We start from the raw sequence: 19,141 nt of genomic DNA, 5'->3' as shown, positions 1-19,141 counted from the left end.
ATATATATATATATATATATATATATATATATATATATATATGCTTGCAAACGCATAGAATAATTCTAGATATATATTAAAAAAACAGCCTCCCCAGAAGAGAACTACATTAATGGCAGAAAGAGGTGACAGACTTTCTGGCCTTGTACTTTTTTATAGCTTTTCTATTTGGAACCATGTAAATATATTACCTTGTCTAAACAGAATTAAAAAAATGTTAAGATTTATTTATTCATTTGAGAAAGAGAAAGAGCAGAGGGAAGAGTGAGAAGGAGAAGTGGACTCCCTGCTGAGCAGGGAGCCTGACATGGGCCTTGATCCTAAGACCCTCGGATCATGACCCGAGCCGAAGGCAGGTGCTTAACTGACTAAGCCACCCAGGAGCCCCCAGAATAAAATTTTTTAAAAAGGGGCAGGTAGAGGCGCCTGGGAGGCTCAAATGTTAAGCGTCTGCCTTTGGCTCAGGTCATGATTCCAGGATTCTGGGATAGAGCCCCACATTGGGCTCCCTGCTCAGCAAGAAGCCTACTTCTCCCTCTGCTTATGCTCCCTCTCTCTCTCTCTCTCTCTCTCTGTCAAATAAATAAAAAGCAAATCTTGACAAAGAAAGAAAGAACAGGCACCTGGGTGACTCAGTGGGTTAAAGCCTCTGCCTTCAGCTCAGGTCACAATCCCAGGGTCCTTGGATTGAGACCCACATCAGGCTCTCTGCTCAGCAGCGAGCCTGCTTCCCTCCTCTCTCTGCCTGCCTCTCTACCTACTTGTCATTTCTGTCTGTCAAACAAATAAATAAAATCTTAAAAAAAAAAAAGAAAGAAAGAAAGAAAGAAAGCATTTAAAAAAAAAAAAAAAGGTGGGGGGCAGGTGCCTGGCTGGTTCAGTCAGTGGAACATATGACTCTCAATCTTGGGCTTGTAAGTTTAAGCCACATATTAGGTGTAGAGACTACATAAAAATAAAATCCAAACAAAAGAAAAGAAGAAAAAAAGAAAAGAAAAGAAAACAGGTACACCTGGGTGGCTCAGTGGGTTAAGCCTCTCTGCCTTTGGCTCAGGTTATAGTCTCAGAGTTCTGGGATTGAGCCCCACATTGGGCTCTCTGCTCAGCAGGGAGTCTGCTTCCCCCACCCCCTGCCTGACTCTCTGCTCACTTGTGATCTCTCTGTCAAAGAAATAAATAAAATCTTTAAAAACAAAAACAAAAACCAGAAACCAAAAAACAAAAAACAGAGAAAGATCAGAGTGGATTTAAAAATTACCACAATCTCCCAAAGTGTATCAAAGCTTAAAAATGTATATAACTTAAGGGGCAGTTAGGTGGCTCAGTTGGATGAGTGTCTTGACTCTTGGTTTAAGCTTGGGTTATGGACTTGGGGTTGTGGGATTGAGCCCCATGTCAGGCTCTACACTCAGCAGGAGTCTGCTGGAGATTATCTCTCCCTCCCTCTGTTCCTCCCCCTGGTTGTGCACTCTCACTCTCTTTCAAATAAATATAAATAAAATCTTTAAAAAAAAAATATATATATATATATATATGTAACTTAAGACTTGCAAACTAACTTACAGGAATTTCATGCCAAAATATGAGCATGAATGTGCAAAGATATTCACAAAGTAGTCACAGGTTTTAAACAGAGTGGCCACTTGATAAAGTTCATCTTCTTCTACACAGAACAACTTCTTAGGCAAAGATGGTAGTTACTACCAAAACTAAGGCAATACTCCCAAATTTATGACAAAGGACCCCAGTTTTGAAATAATTTATGTAACAAACTACACTTAATTAAGAAATATTTTGGGGGTGCCTGGGTGGCTCAGTGAGGTAAAGCCTCTGCCTTCAGCTCAGGTCATGATCCCAGGAACCTGGGATCAAGCCCCGCATCGGGCTCTCTGCTCAGCAGGGAGCCTGCTTCCCCCACCACCACCGGCCTGCCTCTCTGCCTACTTGTGATCTCTCTCTCTCTGTGTCAAATAAATAAAATCTTTAAAAATAAATAAATAAATACAATTAAAAGAAAAGAAATATTTCATTTCCTCATCAAATTCAAGTATCCTCACTATGTGAATCTCTGCGGTTCCCAAGTTCAGAGAGCACATGCTCTGACCCCACATCTGGTAGTGAAGGATACCATTTTATCTAAATCCACTGAGATCATGATTTTAGAAAGAAGGAGTTTGGATAGTGAGAGATACCTATACACATTTAAATGCTTATCAGAGCTTCTGCTCCATTGGTTTTGTCAAAATACATATACCCACAATAAAAGCCAATAAAGGCAACATTTTAATTAAAGATAGAATACCTATTGCATTTTTTATAATAATAGCTCACAGAAACACTCTATAACCGCTGGGAACCTTGAGAAGAAGCCATCTTACATATTTCCAGGAGCTATCATAGCTTTTTCCTCAGGGTATATACCCCAATGACATACCCTACAAACACAGAAAGTATAACAGCATTACCAACCCCCACAGACCCTCACCCCAGAGACAAAGGAGTTTTATGGCTACCTCCATGAATATAGAAAACAAGATTGGAGTGAAAAAAATTCTAGCTAGGAAGCATTCCTGGGCCAATAGGACCATAGGGAATAGACAAATATCCTGAGAGACTAATGGTCTCTCAAGAATAACACATTAAATCTAGGCATAAATACCAAGACATGTAAAAGCCCAATTTTCCCCTAGGCTACAAAAAGACAGGGAATGAAGGACTCAAAGAACATTGCTCTGAATATCACAGTGCAGCAGACAAGATAGCTGGACTTATCTAGCTAAATTTGATATGACGAAACCCTTTGTTCCTCAGTCAAATGAACCTCTACTTGCTCTCCAAGAATTTTTTAAAGAGACCATGGAACAATGGACTGCTACATACAGTTAACTTCAAGAGCCTACAAACAGGCAAGTGTTCCTGGTTATTGCTAAAAGACACTTGCATTCTGCAAGACATTATGAATGTAAACTTCCTCTGAGAGCAAAGGTAGTCCCAAATGAGTTCAAGGAACTTCTGTCAAGGAGTTTACTGGGAGGTCTGAGAGAAGGAACTCTAGGAGAGGCTGGTACCTTTGGGACCATAGATTTTATGACCACTGATGCTCATGAGATCGACTTTCATGTCATTGACGTCAAGTGGGATTTTTCCAACAGCCTGGGCTGCATCGGTATGGAAATATACCTTTCTGGAACTGCAAATCCGCCCTAAGGAAACAACAGAAGGGAAGAATCATAGCACAATGTTGGGAAGTCACCTGGCAGTGACCCGGCAACGTACCTTGAGTTCTAAGGCAAAATTGCATCTGGCACTAGCCTCTAGCCATAAAGTAAATAACTTCTCGTTCTCTCTCTTTCTTCCTTTCTTTCCCTCTCTCCCTCCCACTCTCTGTCATTCTCAGCTAGCTTCCTTTACTAGAAAAAATAAGGGCAAATACACATCACCTAATCAAAACATCCCTGATATTCTGATGCCTAAGACTTCTTACCTTGTTAACACAGCCTTTTGATATACCAGATTAGCTTTTATATCCCTCTTAATTTAAAGGAAGCAAAGATTAGCAGATCTATTTGCTAATGTGCCTTAGGAGTTACAGAGTAAGTCTCCAGCTATAAGTGAGCATAATAAAGAGATGTACTGAAGTGACAAAGGTGAAAGAGGAAGAAAAGAAAGGGTGGTGTTGTGTTTTGGGCAGCAACTGCAGTTAAATGAAAAGAACAGAAAGAATACTAGACCCGGATTCAAATACTGCTATGCCATACATGGGAGGTCTTTGAACAAGGATCTGAAACTCCCTTTCCCTTAATCTCCCTCCACTGCTATGCCATACACAGGAGATCTCTGAACGAGGATCTGAAACTCCTTTTCCCTTAATCTCCCTCCCAGACCACTCTTATTCCTCACATGGATCCCAGTGGTGGGCAAGCATCAAGGTCCACCCACAGTACTCACCTATTTCCGCAATGGGCTGCTTCACTCCAATCTCATTGTTCACAGTCATGACTGAGACCAGGCTGGTATCTGGCTGGATGGCAGACTCTAGTTCCTAAGAGTATCAGGAGCAAGGAGACTATATAGATCCAACGAAATCCTCCCTAACTCAGAACGTAGGCAAGCTTAGTCTTGGAAAGGGGCCTTTCGCCACCCACTTATCAGAATGGTTAAAATAAAAATGGTGACAACCCAAAATGCTGGCAAGGATTCAGAGAAACCGCATCATTCACACACTTGGTTATTACTATTAGTAAGAACGCAAGATGGCATAGTCACGCTGGAAAACAGTTTGGCAGTTTTTGTCTCCTACTAAACATGAAATTACCATATGGCCCAGTAATTGCACTGCTGGGCATTTATCTCAGGGAAATAAAAACAGATTCACACAAAAAACCTACACATAAATGTTCATAGCAGCATTTGTCAAAAAAGCCCAAACCTAGAAACAATCCAGAAGTCACTCAACAGGTGCATGGTTAAACTGTGGTACTTCCACCACATGGACTATGACTCAGCAATGTGGGGGGTGGGGTGGGGGGAGAAGCAGGCTCCCTGCCGAGCAAGGATCCCGATGCAGGGCATGATCCCAGGACCCTGGGATCATGACCTGAGCCGAACGCAGAGGCTCAACCCACCGAGCCACCCAGGCGCCCCCGACTCAGCAACAGAAAGAACAAACTACTGAGTCATATAACAACCTAAATGACTTGCCAAAGACTTGTGGTAAGTAAAAAAGGCTAGGCCCAAAAGGTTACATACTTTAGGATTTCATTTATATAACATTATTGAAATGAAAAAATTAAAGAAATGGAGATCACATTAGTGGTTTTACAAGAACAGCATTGACACATCACTGTGATGATGACACTAATTGGATGGTGGCAGTAGTTACACACACCTACACGTGATGAGCGAGTCCAAGTGAAACTAGGGAAAGGAGAAGAAGACTGGCAGAATGTCAATGTCAATACCCTGTTTGTGGTATTGCACATACTTCTGCAATATATTATCATGGGGGAAACTGGGTAAAGGATACATGAGATCTCTCTGTACTATTTCTCACAACCACATGTGAATCTACAATTATTTAAAAATTCAAAGTTTAATTAAAAAAAGAGAGAGAACCTTTCCTATGTAAGGTTGTCAGAGTAAGCTGCAAACAACAAGTAAGTAACAAAAAACAAAGTTATTGGTGACCACACGGAGGTAGGGAACTCATCAGACTAAAATGTTCCTCTTAGTGGAATTATTAATCAGCCTCCCAACATCTTGCTTTCCCAGACACTGGTCTATTAGAGGGGCTCAATGTCATGTTTCTTTCAGCTTCTTGTTTGCTTCCTTCATAGTATTTATCCCAGTTTCTAACTACTTCATTTATATGTTTGTTTATATGTTAACTGTCCCCTTCACTGGAATGTAAGCTCCCTGAAGACAGGGACTAAGCTTGTCTTGTTCATCCCGCTATCCCTAGTGCCAAGCACTATGACATAATAAATATTATAAGGTGAAAGAAAACCAAAGCCATTAAGGAATTTAAGGAATTTAGTTCTCTAAATTATTAAATATAAAGTATTTATTTACATAAATATAAAATATTAATAGGGGTTGGAGCAGCCAAAAAGATTTCAGCAAAAGAGCAGAACTTGAGCTAAGTGGTTAGAAGAGGGAGAGAATTAAGGAAAGTGCAAAGAAAAGGAGAAGAGATCAAAAGTGAGGGGCTATGTGAGAACAGGCCCACAGCAGGACTGGCCAGGGCCAATCAGGGAGATATGAAGGCAGTCTGGCTGAAGTGGAGGGTTTTAAGAAGGGGCACAGTGGTCAACAATACTGGAACACTAGGTGACAACCACCATGCCTATTCTGAGACCATTATTACCCTCGTATCCAAACCAGACAAAGATACCACAAGAAAACTACAGATCAGGATCCCCAATGACTATAGAAACAAAAATCCTTAACAAAACACTAGCAAATTGGATGGCTCAGTAGTTAAGTATCTGCCTTTTGCTCAGGTCATGATCCCAAGGTCCTGGAATCAAGCCCCACATCAGTCTCCCTGCTTGGCCGAAGCCTGCTTCCCCCTTTTCCACTCTCCCTCCTTCTGTTCCCTCTCTCACTGTCTCTCTCTGTCAAATAAATAAATGAAATCTTAAAAGAAAAAAAAGGAACACTAGCAAACTGGGGCACCTGGATGGCTCAGTCATTTCAGTGTCTGCCCACAACTCGGGACATGATCCCAGAGTCCTGGGATTGAGCTCTACATCGAGCTCCCTGTTCAGTGGGGAGCCTGCTTCTCCCTCTCCCACCTACTCTTACTCTCTCTCAAGTAAATAAAATCTTTAAAAGACAAACGAAACAAAAACACTAGCAAACCAAATCCAGCAACCTATCAAACCATGTATACACTATATTAATAGAAAACAAAACCCTCAATAAACATGAAAAAACTGATGAAACCAAAATGCATTAATGATAACCAAAAAAAAAAAAAAAAAAAAAAAAAAATCAACAGCCTTGGAGGAGAACTTCTTCGATCTAATAAAGGACATTCATGCAAGAATGACTCTGAAAAATCCACAGTTAAGATCATACTTAATGAGGAAAGCTTTCACAGAAGATCAGAAACAAAACGAGGGTGTCTGCTCTCACCACTTCTATTCTGCTTTGTACTAGAAGTTCTTGCCAAGCAACTGGGCAAGGGGAAAAACAAAAAAAGGCATCCAGGTTGGAACCAAAGTAAAACAATCTCTACTTGCAAAAGACAGGGTTCTATCCACAAACTGCATCTCAGGATTTCACTAGGGATGCTGATACTCAAAATGTGGTGAACAAGGGGTGCCTGGGTGGCTCAGTGGGTTAAAGCCTCTGCCTTCAGCTCAGGTCATGATCCCAGGGTCTTGGGATCGAGCCCCGCATCAGGCTCTCTGCTCAGCGGGGAGCCTGCTTCCTCCTCTCTCTCTGCCTGCCTCTCTGCCTACTTGTGATCTTTGTCTGTCAAATAAATAAATAAATCTTTAAAAAAAAAATGTGGTGAACAAGACGCATGAACTCACTACACAAAATGTACATATAAGGATATGGGCCATAAAGGGAAATATTCTTCACAAAAACTACACCTCCACTTTAGAGGGATAAGAAACATCAGCACAGGGGGGGAAGAGGCCAGAGCTTTTCCATGGTGAGTGTTGAGTCCCTGGCATCCCGCACACACACCCAGTGGCCCTCAGACACCCAGGAAGCGTTGACAAAGCTGAGAAACAACTCCTCCAGAGAAAAAGAAGATGGTACACACTCAAGGGGAACATATGTTCATATGCTCAGTTTCTCTCCCAGGCCTATTTCTCTAAGCTTCCCCTCACCATTAGATCTAGTCCTTGAAGATCCAGCTGAAGCTGAAGACAGTTACAGGCTGAAGCCAGGCTGCTCCTATTTTGCCCCTCCTGCCAGTAGCCACGCCTACCTTCAGGTCGATGATCCCACTCTTCTTCACTGGGAGGTATGTGACCTGAAAGCCCTCAGCTTCCAGTGAACGGCAGGAATCCAAAACACATTTGTGCTCTGTCTGAGTGGTGATCAAGTGCTTCTTCCGTGACCTATAGAACCTGGCCACCCCCTAGAAATTGGTGGTGGTGGAAGGAAGGAAGGTATACTCAGATAAACAGCAAGGACTTCAATCCCACTTGAAAGAAAAAGTGGGAAAGAGCTGTATGCTCCGACATCAATTCTGTGACACCAAGTGTATGTCCTACAATTCAACTGAATTCTGACACTAACTACCATGAGTTAGTACAAATCCCACAGCTTAAGGGGCTCAGTCCCACGAGACTAACTCTACTTCAGATGTTAGTCACAAGTTCCAGGTGTCACAACCCAGCTTCTAATACTTTCGCCCAGCTGGCTACAAATTCAGGACTTCCCACAGCCCCCCAATAATTCACCCAAATAACTCTCCGAAGTGGCTGAAAGCACTACACTATTACAGTTTTATTATAGAGGATACAATTCAGGAACAGCCAAATGGAAGAGATGCATAGGGCAAGGCTGAGGAGGGGATGGGCACAAAGTTTCCATGCCCTGTCTTTGTGAATCTAGGCATGCCACCTGCCCAGCACATCCATGGTGAACACCAACCTGGAAGATCCTCTGAGCCTTACTGTCTGGAGTTTTTATGGGGGTTTCATTACCAAGGCATGACTGATTAAATCACTGGCCACAGAACTGAGCTCAATCTTCAGTTCCCCTCTCCTACTCTGAGGGAAGTAGAGTTGCAAGTTCCAACCCTCTGAACACATGTTTTATTCTTCCGGAGTGGGCAGCCAGTCCCTTGCAACCAAGAGTCCATCATGAGTCACTTCATTACCATAAACTCAGATATGAGGGGTTTGTTATGAATAACAAAAGGCATTTCTATTATTCAGGAAATCCAAGGATTTTTGAGGCTCTGGCCACGAATTTTTTTATATAAAAAATATATTTTTTATGATACCACAGGTAGAAAATAGGGAACATGCCTATCCCAGAAAAGATCCCCTCTCTTTATTTCCACTTAATAGTAAAACATGCAAATATGGTGACAGTGATACCCAAAACTGCCAGTGTAAAAGTGAAATGCATACACTCATTCCCTGCTGATATAAGTAATTATGCTAGAATCTCTTCAGAAAATTATTTAGAAAGATGTCTTAAGGGGCGTCTGGGTGGCTCAGTGGGTTAAAGCCTTTGCCTTCGGCTCAGGTCATGATCCCAGGGTCCTGGGATCGAGCCCTGCATGGCATTGGGCTCTCTGCTCAGCGGGGAGCCTGCCTCCTCCTCTCTCTCTGCCTGCTTCTCTGCCTACTTGTGATCTCTGTCAAATAAATAAATAAAATCTTTAAACAAAAAAAAAAAAAAAAAAAGAAAGATGTCTTAAAAGCTATATTGAGGGGCACCAGGGTGGCTCAGTGGGTTAAGCCTCTGTCTTCGGCTCAGGTTGTGATCTCAGGGTCCTGGGATCAAGCCCCACATCGGGCTCTCTGCTCAGCAGGGAACCTGCTTCCCCCTCTCTCTCTCTGCTTGCCTCTCTGCCTACTTGTGATCTCTGTCTATCAAATAAATAAAATCTTTTTTTTAATTATTTATTTGACAGACAGAGATCACAAGTAGGCGGAGAAGCAGGCAGAGAGAGAGAAGGAAGCAGGCTCCCTGTTGAGCAGAGAGCCCGATGTGGGGCTCTATCCCAGGACCCTGGGATCATGACCTGAGCCGAAGGCAGAGGCTTTAACCCACTGAGCCACCCAGGCGCCCCTCAGATAAATAAAATCTTTAAAAAAAAAAAAACTGTGATTCTTCATTTGGGGATTTACCTTAGGGAAATATTTCAAAAGACAGGTCAAGCTACAGAGATTAAATATGTTTTTGCGGTATTTGTAATCTTTAAAAAAAAAATGGAAAAATTATTGCTAATTGAATTTAAATTTTTTAAAAAAGGAAAAATTAAACACATCTAACAACAGAGAAATAAAGAGTAAAATATGATAACACAACTCCATGAAAAAGAAGGTAGTTATATTAAAAATTATGAAGTTTGAGGGATGCCTGGGTGGCTCAGTCACTTAAGCATCTGACTTCGACTCAAGTCATAATCTCAGGGTCCTGAGATCAAGCCCCATGTGGAGGTCCCTGCTCAGCAGGGAGTTGGCTTCTCCCCAACTCCTGCCCCTTCTCCCCCCTTGTTCCCTCTCTGTCCCCATCTCAAATAAATAAATAAAATCTTTAAAATTTTTTTTTTAAGTAATAAAAAAAAAAATGTGATGGATCTCAATCTTGGGGTCATGAGTTTAAGCCCCACACTGGCCTCCACACCCAGCATGGAGACTATTTAAAAAAATAACAAACAAAAACCATGCAACCCAATTCCCCCAAGCTTATAATAGAGTACTACTTTTTTTTTTTTTTTAAAGATTTTATTTATTTTATTTGACAGACAGAGATCACAAGTAGGCAGAGAGGCAGGCAGAGAGAGAGAGGAGGAAGCAGGCTCCCTGCCGAGCAGAGAGCCCGATGTGGGACTCGATCCCAGGACCCTGGGATCATGACCTGAGCCGAAAGCAGAGGCTTTAACCCACTGAGCCACCCAGGCGCCCCAATAGAGTACTACTTTAAAAGCAGAATATGGGGGGGGGCGCCTGGGTGGCTCAATCATTAAGCGTCTGTCTTTGGCTCAGGTCATGATCCCAGGGTCCTGGGATCGAGCCCCGCCTTGGGCTCCTTGCTCGGCAGGAAGCCTGCTTCTCCCTCTCCCTCTGCTGCTCCCCTGCTTGTGTTCACTCTCTTGCTGTGTCTCTGCCAAATAAATAAATAAAATCTTAAAAAAAAAAAAAAAAAGAAAGCAGAATGTGGGGTGCCTGGATGTATCAGTCAGATAAGTGTCTAATTCTTGGTTTCGGCGCAGGTCATGATCTCAGGGTTCTGGGATCAAGTCCCTCCCTGGGCTCCAAATGCTCAGTGTGCAATCTGCTGGACATTCTTTCCCCTCCCTCTCCCTCCCCCTCTGCTCCCTGCCTGCACCATCTCTGCCCTCACACTCTCTCTCTCAAATAAACAAAATCTTTAAAAAGCAGAGTATAGGGGTGCCTGGGTGGCTTAGATGATTTAGCATCTGCCTTCACCTCAATCATGATCTCTAGGTCCTGGGACAGAGCCCTGCAACAGGCTTCCTGCTCAGCAGGGAGTCTGCTTCGCTCTCTCTCCCATTGTCCCTCCCCACTGCTCATTCTCTCTTTCTAATAAATAAATAAAATCTCAAAAAAAAAAAAAAAAGGCAGAATATAGGGGCACCTGGGTGGCTCAGTCGGTTAAGCTCAGGTCATGGTCCTGGGGTCCTGGGACCCTGGGATCGAGTCCTATATCAGGCTCACTGTTCAGCGGGGAGTTTGCGTCTCCCTCTGTCTCTGCCTCTGCCCCTGACTTGTGCTTGCTCTCTCTCTCTCAAGTAAATAAATAAATTCTTTATTTTTTATTTTTAAGATTTTATCTATTTGGGAGAGAGAGAGAAAGAGTGCACAAGCAGGGGGAGCAGCAGGCAGGCAGAGGGAGAGGAAGCAGCAGGACCCTAGGATCATGACCTGAGCCGAAGGCAGACTCTTAACAGACTGAGCCACCCAGGTGCCCTGAAACAAATAAAACTGTTTTTAAAAAATTTTTAAATAAAAAAGCAGAATATAAAACTAATTAGGCCAAAATTATAACTACATAAAATTTATATGTTCTGGAGGATAAGGATCATAACAAGGAAAACATTAAAAGTTCCCCACTCCTGGACAACCCATTCAGGACCTCTCTTACTCTAGAGAGCTTTCTTTCTTTGCTTTCTGTTCTCACCTTCAGTTAATAAATTTTCACTTCACTTAAAAAAAAAAACAAAAAGTTTCCCACCCCTTTCTATTCTCTCCTATCTCAGTTACCCACAGTGTTGAATCCTCTAACAATAGATTCACCCATTTAGGAGACTAAGGGGAAAACTGTTTTTTTGTTTTGTTTTTTTAAGATTTTATTTATTTATTTGACAGAGAGAGTGAGAGAGCACAAGCAGGCAGAGCAGCAAAGGGAGAGGGAGAAGCAGGCTCCCCACTGAACAGGGAGCCTGATTTGGGGCTCGATCCCAGGATCCTGGGATCATGACCTGAGCCGCTGGCAGTCACTTAACCAACTGAGCCACCCAGGCACCCAAGGGGAAAACTGTTACAACTATTCTTAGCAATCCTGGGCCTCTAGGTTTGAGTAAAAACAGTAGAGAATTTCAAAGTTTTAAAAATGCTCCTCATTCCAGAAATCATCCCCATTTCTGGAGGGATCTCTACCCTGGTTCTGTAGTTTCTGCATTCCAAAGGACGGACACTTTCCAGCTAACAGAATCAGACAGACAACTCTGAAGCTCCCCTACACCCACTCTAAGCTCAGAAAAAACAAAACTGGCAGCACAGTTGAGACACAAAGGTGAGAGGGGGTGGAGCCAGTTGAACCTAGAGCAGTACACCCTTTCTCAGAGCCTTGGTATTTACCCAAGTGGTACTGGCAAGCAGGCACAGTACAATGTGATTAAGGTGCATGAAATACCAGCATGACTACTGAGAATGGAGCTGTACTTTTGTTAGCACCAAAGACCCAAAGATAGACTGACTGATCTCAGAGTAGGTGGTGAATGTAGTGGTTGCTTTTAGACAACAGGCTTGAGCAATAGAGACCGATCAAGGTAAAAGGGCCCACAACAATTCCCTTGCTAAAAACAGACATCATGAAACTCACCTCAATATATCCATAGGCCCTGAGTAAACAACGGGCTACTTACAACCAGGCACAGTTGCCAAACCATCCCCATACCTCCTCACCTTCCCCTTTAACAAGCAGCCTCCACCCACTGCCTTCTTGCAGACCGTCTTTCCTTTGCTCTCTTGCCCACCACTTTCCTGGTGTGTATTCAATAAACTTCTATTGCCTTTGTTCTACCTCAGGTGAATCCTTTTACCACCTGTGAAACCAGCTTCGACCCAATCAGTTCACCCCAAATTTTGGAGGCCCCCATCTGATTGAGAGAGACACCACAATGCAGTGAGTGCCTGCAGAAGTACAGCAAACAATACCTCAAAATGGGAACATCTAAAGAAACAGGAGGGACACCTGCCTGGCTCAGTCATAGAACATGCAACTTTTGGTCTTGGGGTTATAAATTCAAGCCCTACGTTGGATGTAGAAATTACCTTAAAATATAAAATCCTGGGGTGCCTGGGTGGCTCAGTCGGTTAAGTATCTGACTTTTTAAAAAAGATTTATTAATTTATTTTAGAGAGAGAGCACACAATCAAGCGTGGGGAGGGGCAGAGAGAGAGGGAGAGAGAGAATCCTCAAGCAGACTCCCTGCTGAATGGGGAACCTAACATGAGGTTAGGACCCTAAGATCATGACCTGAGCCAAAATCAAGAATCAACCATTTAACTAACTGACCCACCCAGGCACTCCTTGGTTAAGCAACAACTCTTGATTTTGGCTCAGGTCATTATTTCAGGGTTGTGAGACTGAGCCCTGTGTGAGGTTTCATGCTGGGCATGGAGCCTATTTGAGAGTCTCTTCCTCTGCCCTTCCTCTTCACCAACCCCCACTCGTGCGTGTTCTCTCTCTCAAAAAAAAAAGCGGGGGAGCCATCTGGGTGGCTCAGTCGTTAAGCATCTGCCTCTGTCTTTGGCTCAGATTAGGTCCCAGGGTCCTGGGTTTGAGCCCCACATAGGGGTCCCTGCTCAGCAGAGAGTCTGCTTCTTCGTCTCCCACTCCCCCTGCTTGTGTTTCCTCTCTCACTGTCTCTCTCTGTCAAATAAATAAAATCATTAAATAATATATATATATATATACATATATATATATATATGTATATATATATATATATATGCACAAAATCCTTTTTTTTTTCAAAATTTTTATTTATTTATTTGACAGAGATCACAAGTAGGCAGAGAAGCAGAGAAAGGGGAGGAAGCAGGCTCCCAGCCAAGCAGACAGCCCGATGCGGGGCTCAATCCCAGGACCCTGAGATCATGATCTGAGCCGAAGGCAGAGGCTCTAACCCACTGAGCCACCCAGGTGCCACCAAATACACAAAATCCTTAACAAATGTAAAATTTTTAAAAAGGGTACCTGGGTGGCACAGTCAGTTAAACGTGGTACTCTTGGTTGGACTCTTGGTTTCTGCTCAGATCAAGATCTCTGAGTTATGGGATCAAGCCCCATGCTGGGCTCTGTGCTCACCATGGAGTCTGTTTGGGACTTTCTCTCCCTCTGCCCCTCCCTCAACAAAATAAATAAATCTTTTTTTTTTTTTTAAATAAACCTTTAAAAATAAAGAAATGGGAAAACTTGTTGCAAATAGATCTCATCAGAAAGAAAAAGGAAGACTAAGAGGAGGGTTAGCCCTGAAATCACATATATAAGAGTGAAGCTAACCAGAAGTAGAGGAACATGCCCAACTACAAGCGGATTTTGGGCTTCACTGTAATTAGATCAAAAGGATGGTGAAGGGGTAGGTACCTAGCTGGCTCAGTCAGTACAGCGTGTGACTCTTGATCTCAGGTTTGTGAGTGGGAGCCCCACAATGGAAGTAGAAATTACTCAAAAAAAACAAAATCTTAAAAGAAAAAAAAAAGCATGAGGAAAAGGGTTGAGTCACCATTATCCACTCCCTGAAGTAGCTGCCATCCAAAACACCAGTGGTTTTTTGTTTGTTTTTTTTTAAAGATTTTATTTATTTACCTGACACAGAGACAGCAAGAGAGAGAACACAACCAGGGGGAGTGGGAGAGGGAGAAGCAGGCTTCCTGCTGAGCAGGGAGCCCGATGTGGGGCTCAGTGCGGGGCTCGATTCCCAGGACCCTGGGATCACCACCTGAGCGGAAGGCAAATGCTACCTAGGTGCCCCCAAACACCAGTGGTTAATGGTTAAAAAGCCACCTCTTTTCATGTCCAACTACCTCACTGAACTTAACTCAACAAGAACAAAGATTTAAGATGGAGTAGCTCATAGAGGGTTGAAGGAAGCAACAGATCAGAAAAAATGTATGTTTGCCTGTGTCTTTTATTTTATTTATTTATTTATTTATTTATTTTAAAGATTTTATTTATTTATTTGACAGAGAGATCACAAGTAGGCAGAGAGGCAGGTAGAGAGAGAGAAGGGAGGAAGCAGGCTCCCTGCTGAGCAGAGAGCCTGATGCGGGGCTTGATCCCAGGACCCTGAGATCATGACCTGAGCCGAAGGCAGAGGCTTTAACCCACTGAGCCACCCAGGCGCCCCTGTGTCTTTATTTTTAAACGGGGTAGGAGTAAGTAGCTGGGAAATACATATATGAGGCCAAATGATGGAGGGACACCATCTCCCATGTCAGGAAAGTCCAGATATGCCCTCTGGTTCTCTTACCTTAATTGCTATGTTGTTAGATTCAGTAGCGCCACTAGTGAAAATGATCTCACGAGGATCAGCCCCAATCAGAGATGCTACTTGCTGCAAACCAAGAAACAGAGATAAGTAACATCAGTTTCCCAGGCAGGAATGTAACCGCAGACATAGTTAGGACAGAGCTCTGATTTAAGAGGAGCTCCACTGCATCCTATCAACTACCCAAGAAGCTCTGGACCCACCGCAGTCAGACAGTGAGTAGATTCAATTCCATCCCAGATCTGAGGCTCTTTCCTGCCTCATACAAAATAACAATAACAATAATAATAATAATTCTTGTTTTTTTAAATTTTTATAATTTTTTATTAATTATTTTTATTAACATATAACATATTATTTGCCCCAAGGGTACAGGTCTGTGAATCGTCAGGCTTACACATTTCACAGCACTCACCGTATCACATACCCTCCCCAATGTCCATAACCCAATCACCCTCTCCCTACGCACCCTCCCCGCAGCAACCCTCAGTCTGTTTTTTTATTTTTATTTATTTTTATTTATTTTTTAAAGATTTTATTTATTTATTTGACAGACAAATCACAAGTAGGCAGAGAGGCAGGTAGAGAGAGAGAAGGGAGGAAGCAGGATCCCTGCTGAGCAGAGAGCCCGATGCTGGGCTCGATCCCAGGACCCTGGGATCATGACCCGAGCTGAAGGCAGAGGGTTTAACCCACTGAGCCACCCAGGCGCCCTCCTCAGTCTGTTTTGTGAGATTAAGAGTCTCTTATGTTTTGTCTCCCTCCCAATCTATTTGTATATTTTTAAAAGATTTTATTTATTTCTTTTTCTTACAGATTTTATTTATTTGAGAGAGAGAGAAAATGAGCAGGGATAGGGGCAGAGGGAGAGGGAGGAGCAGAATCCGCACTAAGGAGGACCCTGGGATCATAACCTGAGCTGAAGGCAGAAGCTTAACTAACTGAAACCACGCAGGCTCCCCAAATATTTTATTTTATTTTATTTTTAAGATTTTATTTATTTATTTGACAGACAGAGATCACAAGTAGGCAGAGAAGCAGGCAGAGAGAGAGGAGGAAGGCTCCCTGCTGAGCAGAGAGCTCCATGCAGGGCTCGATCCCAAGACCCTGGGATCATGACCCGAGCTGAAGGCAGAGGCTTTAATCCACTGAGCCACCCAGGCGCCCCAAGATTTTATTTTTAAGTAATCTCTACACCCATGCAGGGCTCACAACCCTCATATCAAGAGTCACATGCTCTACTGACTGAGCCAGTCAGGTGCCCCTATATTGGCTTTTTAATTATTTATGTATTTATTTATTTATGATCTTTTATTTGAGAGAGAGCATGTGCTAGCAAGTGGGGGCCAGCAGGGGGGAGGGGCAGAGGAAGAGGGAGAGAAAATCTCAAGCAGACTCCTCACTAAGTGTGGCTGAGTGTGGAACCCAACATGGGTCTCCATTTCAAGACCTTGAGACCCTGACCAGAGTTGGAATCATGAATCAGATGTTCAACCAACTGAGACACCCAGGCACCCCAAAATACTGGCTTTTTAAAAAAAATTTTTTAGGGGCGCCTGGGTGGCTCAGTGGGTTAAGCCACTGCCTTCGGCTCAGGTCATGATCCCAGGTCCTGGGTTCAAGCCCCGCATCGGGCTTTCTGCTCAACGGGGAGCCTGCTTCCTCCTCTCTCTCTGCCTGCCTCTCTGCCTACTTGTGATTTCTCTCTGTCAAATAAATAAATAAAATCTTTAAAAAAAAAAAATTTTTTTTTAAAGATTTTTTTAATTTATTTGACAGAGAGAGAGAGAGTGCAAGCAGGGGGAGTGGCAGGGAGAGGGAGAAGCAGGCTCTCACAGAGCAGAGAGCCTGATGAGGTTCTTGATCCCAGAACCCTGGGATCATGACCTGAGCTGAAGGCAGACACTTAACCAACTGAGCCACCCAAGTGCCCCAATATTGGCTTTTTAAAAGCTGGGTGGCTCAGTCAGTCAAGCAACTGAGTCCTGATCTCAGCTCAGGTCTTGATCTCAGGGTCATGAGTTCAAGCCCTGCATCAGGCTCCACGCTGGGCATGAAGTCTACTTAATCTACTTAAAAAAATAAAAGAATAAAATAAAAGGCACTTATTGAGCTTAGTATGTATAAGCATTGTGTTAATAAATACATCATCAGCAGTTTCTCACTGAATCCACACAAAAACCCTAAAGAATATGAACTATTACAATCTCCATTTTCAATGTATGGAAATTGAAACTTAGAGAAATTAGGTAACATTCCAGAGGTCATTTAGCTAGGAAATGTAAAAACTAATAAAATCCCATCAGAGAGACTCCAAGGCCTGCTCTTTAAATCTCTTCCTGAAAGATCCCCAAACCATTTCCACCTCCAACCAGAGCTATCAAGTAAATGCCTCCCACAGTCCACTGAACCTCTGACATCAGAACCTCCTAGGTCTTCTATACTCACCTGGCGAGCATGTTCCATGGCTGCCTCACTCTCCCAGCCATAAGCATGTGTCCGGGAGTGTGGGTTCCCATAGTAGTTGACTAGGTAAGGGATCATGGCGTCAAGCACCCGAGGATCCTGAGCACAACAGAACAGATCAGTCCCCTTGAGTCCATAGATCACTCAGGCCCCACTCCATCCCCTCAGACCTGTCCAACCTGCCTCAACACACTCCGAGCCCTTCAGACACTACCTAGATTGAACCTCAAACATTCTTCCATCCCCTCAGGTACTAAACAAATATCAGCCTAATATACGCCCACTCTCAACCCACCTTAAATCATTCTACCAGATGATTATTCTACCATCTCCTCAGGTAATCTACAAACACTGCCTTGTCCTTGCAGCTGTTTCTGCATCCTGCCAGGGGATGTGATCTACAAGGGCCAGCATATGACAAGAGACCACATGTTGATGAAATCTTCCACTAATATCGAAGTGCTTATCATGTGCCAGGTTCTGTTTAAAGGGCTGCTTTATGTCTTTTAACCCATTTAATATTTGCCCAAATTCACATAGTAAGTAGCAATCCAGCTAATTCCAAAGCTGATGCTTTTATTCCTACTATAGTGCCTACACTGAAGTGATTTGACCAAGGTCAATAGCTAACAATTAGTAGAGCCATTTCTAGTTTATTATAGCTTAAGCCTCCTGACTTCTGGCTCATTGCTTTTCCCAACACATACTTCACAACGGCTATCACTTCTGGAGGAGCCAGTCATTTCTGTGCATTGTCAGTTCTGCAATATAATTGTTATAAACAGCCTGGGGAGAGCTGTCCCTCCATCCTTACCAGAGGAGTCGTAGCTTGCACATCCATATACAGAGGTCGCAGCTCTGACTCGGCCTGCGGAGCAGTGGCTGTAGCTGAGGGAACATCAGACTGGGTAGCATGGTCTACAACTGACCAAGAAAAAAAAAAAAAAAAAAAAAGGTATGGAGTGGCCAAGCTGAGAAAACCTATGGACACAAGGTATCCAAGACAGCAGAAGGTGAAAGCTGGATGGAGGTGAGATGAGCTGAAAGGATGCTGGGGTTGAAGCTCAATGGAAAAGAAAACAAAACATCAGAGAACTTAAGCAAACTGTAAAAGGAAGAGAGGGAGACCGTGGTCTTGGGGGGGGGGGTGTTGGGACAATATTCGAATTGCTTCGTTGGGAGCAGGGAGGGATCTGAAAGGGCAAAGCCATTTACAAGGACTGAGGAGACAGAGTAGGTTAAAATCTCCTTCAAAGATTACTGGCTGGACAACTAGAATCTGTTAAAGTTGGCCAGGAGAGGTCCGAAGACCGATCAAGCTTCCAAGGATCTGAGGGCCTGTGGGGTAGGATCTGAAGGGCGACACGGCGAAGTCAACCGATCTGAGGGTGAGCCTGAGAAAGTCTGAGGGGTGCAGCCAGAAGGCAGGGTCAGGGGTCTGGGTAACTGGCGGAAAAGCGAGGCTCTGTAATATTCAGGTGCGTCGCCACGCCAAGGGGTAAGGTCCGCGCCTGCAGGGACGGTGGCGGCGAGCAGGGCCCGGAGCGTACCGCGCAGGCGCAGCCCCCGAGTGGGCGCCGTGGAGTTGGGCCCCGGAGAGACCGGCACAGCCGCGGCCGCCCGCCTCCAAGCGGTTCGCAGCAGCATGGTCCCGCAGGAAGAGCCCCCCGCCCGAGGCGGCGGCAGTCCTCAGCTACGCGCTCCCGGAAGTTCTGCTCCGCGCCCCGG

At 43.8% G+C, this 19,141-nt stretch overlaps 1 protein-coding gene across 2 annotated transcripts in view; it reads right to left on the bottom strand.

The window, feature by feature from the left end:
• Nucleotides 1-19,114, bottom strand: part of LOC111141778 (NFS1, cysteine desulfurase) — a 26,021-nt gene extending 6,907 nt beyond the window's left edge. Inside the window, exons 1-7 of one of the 2 annotated variants that reach the window (XM_022494585.1) lie at nt 18,964-19,114; nt 18,228-18,337; nt 17,396-17,512; nt 14,930-15,013; nt 7,451-7,603; nt 3,949-4,042; nt 3,069-3,203 (exon numbers count right to left, since the gene is read on the bottom strand). In XM_022494585.1, the coding sequence (XP_022350293.1) occupies nt 3,069-3,203; nt 3,949-4,042; nt 7,451-7,603; nt 14,930-15,013; nt 17,396-17,512; nt 18,228-18,337; nt 18,964-19,060 (790 nt within the window). In that variant the 5' untranslated portion in view covers nt 19,061-19,114. The remainder of the gene's footprint in view (nt 1-3,068; nt 3,204-3,948; nt 4,043-7,450; nt 7,604-14,929; nt 15,014-17,395; nt 17,513-18,227; nt 18,338-18,963) is intronic. The other variant, XM_022494587.1, reaches the window with a different exon arrangement.
• Nucleotides 19,115-19,141: the final 27 nt, after the last annotated feature.

Source organism: Enhydra lutris, unplaced genomic scaffold (genome assembly GCF_002288905.1).
Source record: "Enhydra lutris kenyoni isolate GAN:26980312 unplaced genomic scaffold, ASM228890v2 scaffoldscaffold6, whole genome shotgun sequence".
NCBI classification, from domain to species: domain Eukaryota; kingdom Metazoa; phylum Chordata; class Mammalia; order Carnivora; family Mustelidae; genus Enhydra; species Enhydra lutris.
The sequence above is the reverse complement of the archived record's forward strand: the minus strand, read 5'-3'. Positions and strand labels throughout refer to the sequence as shown.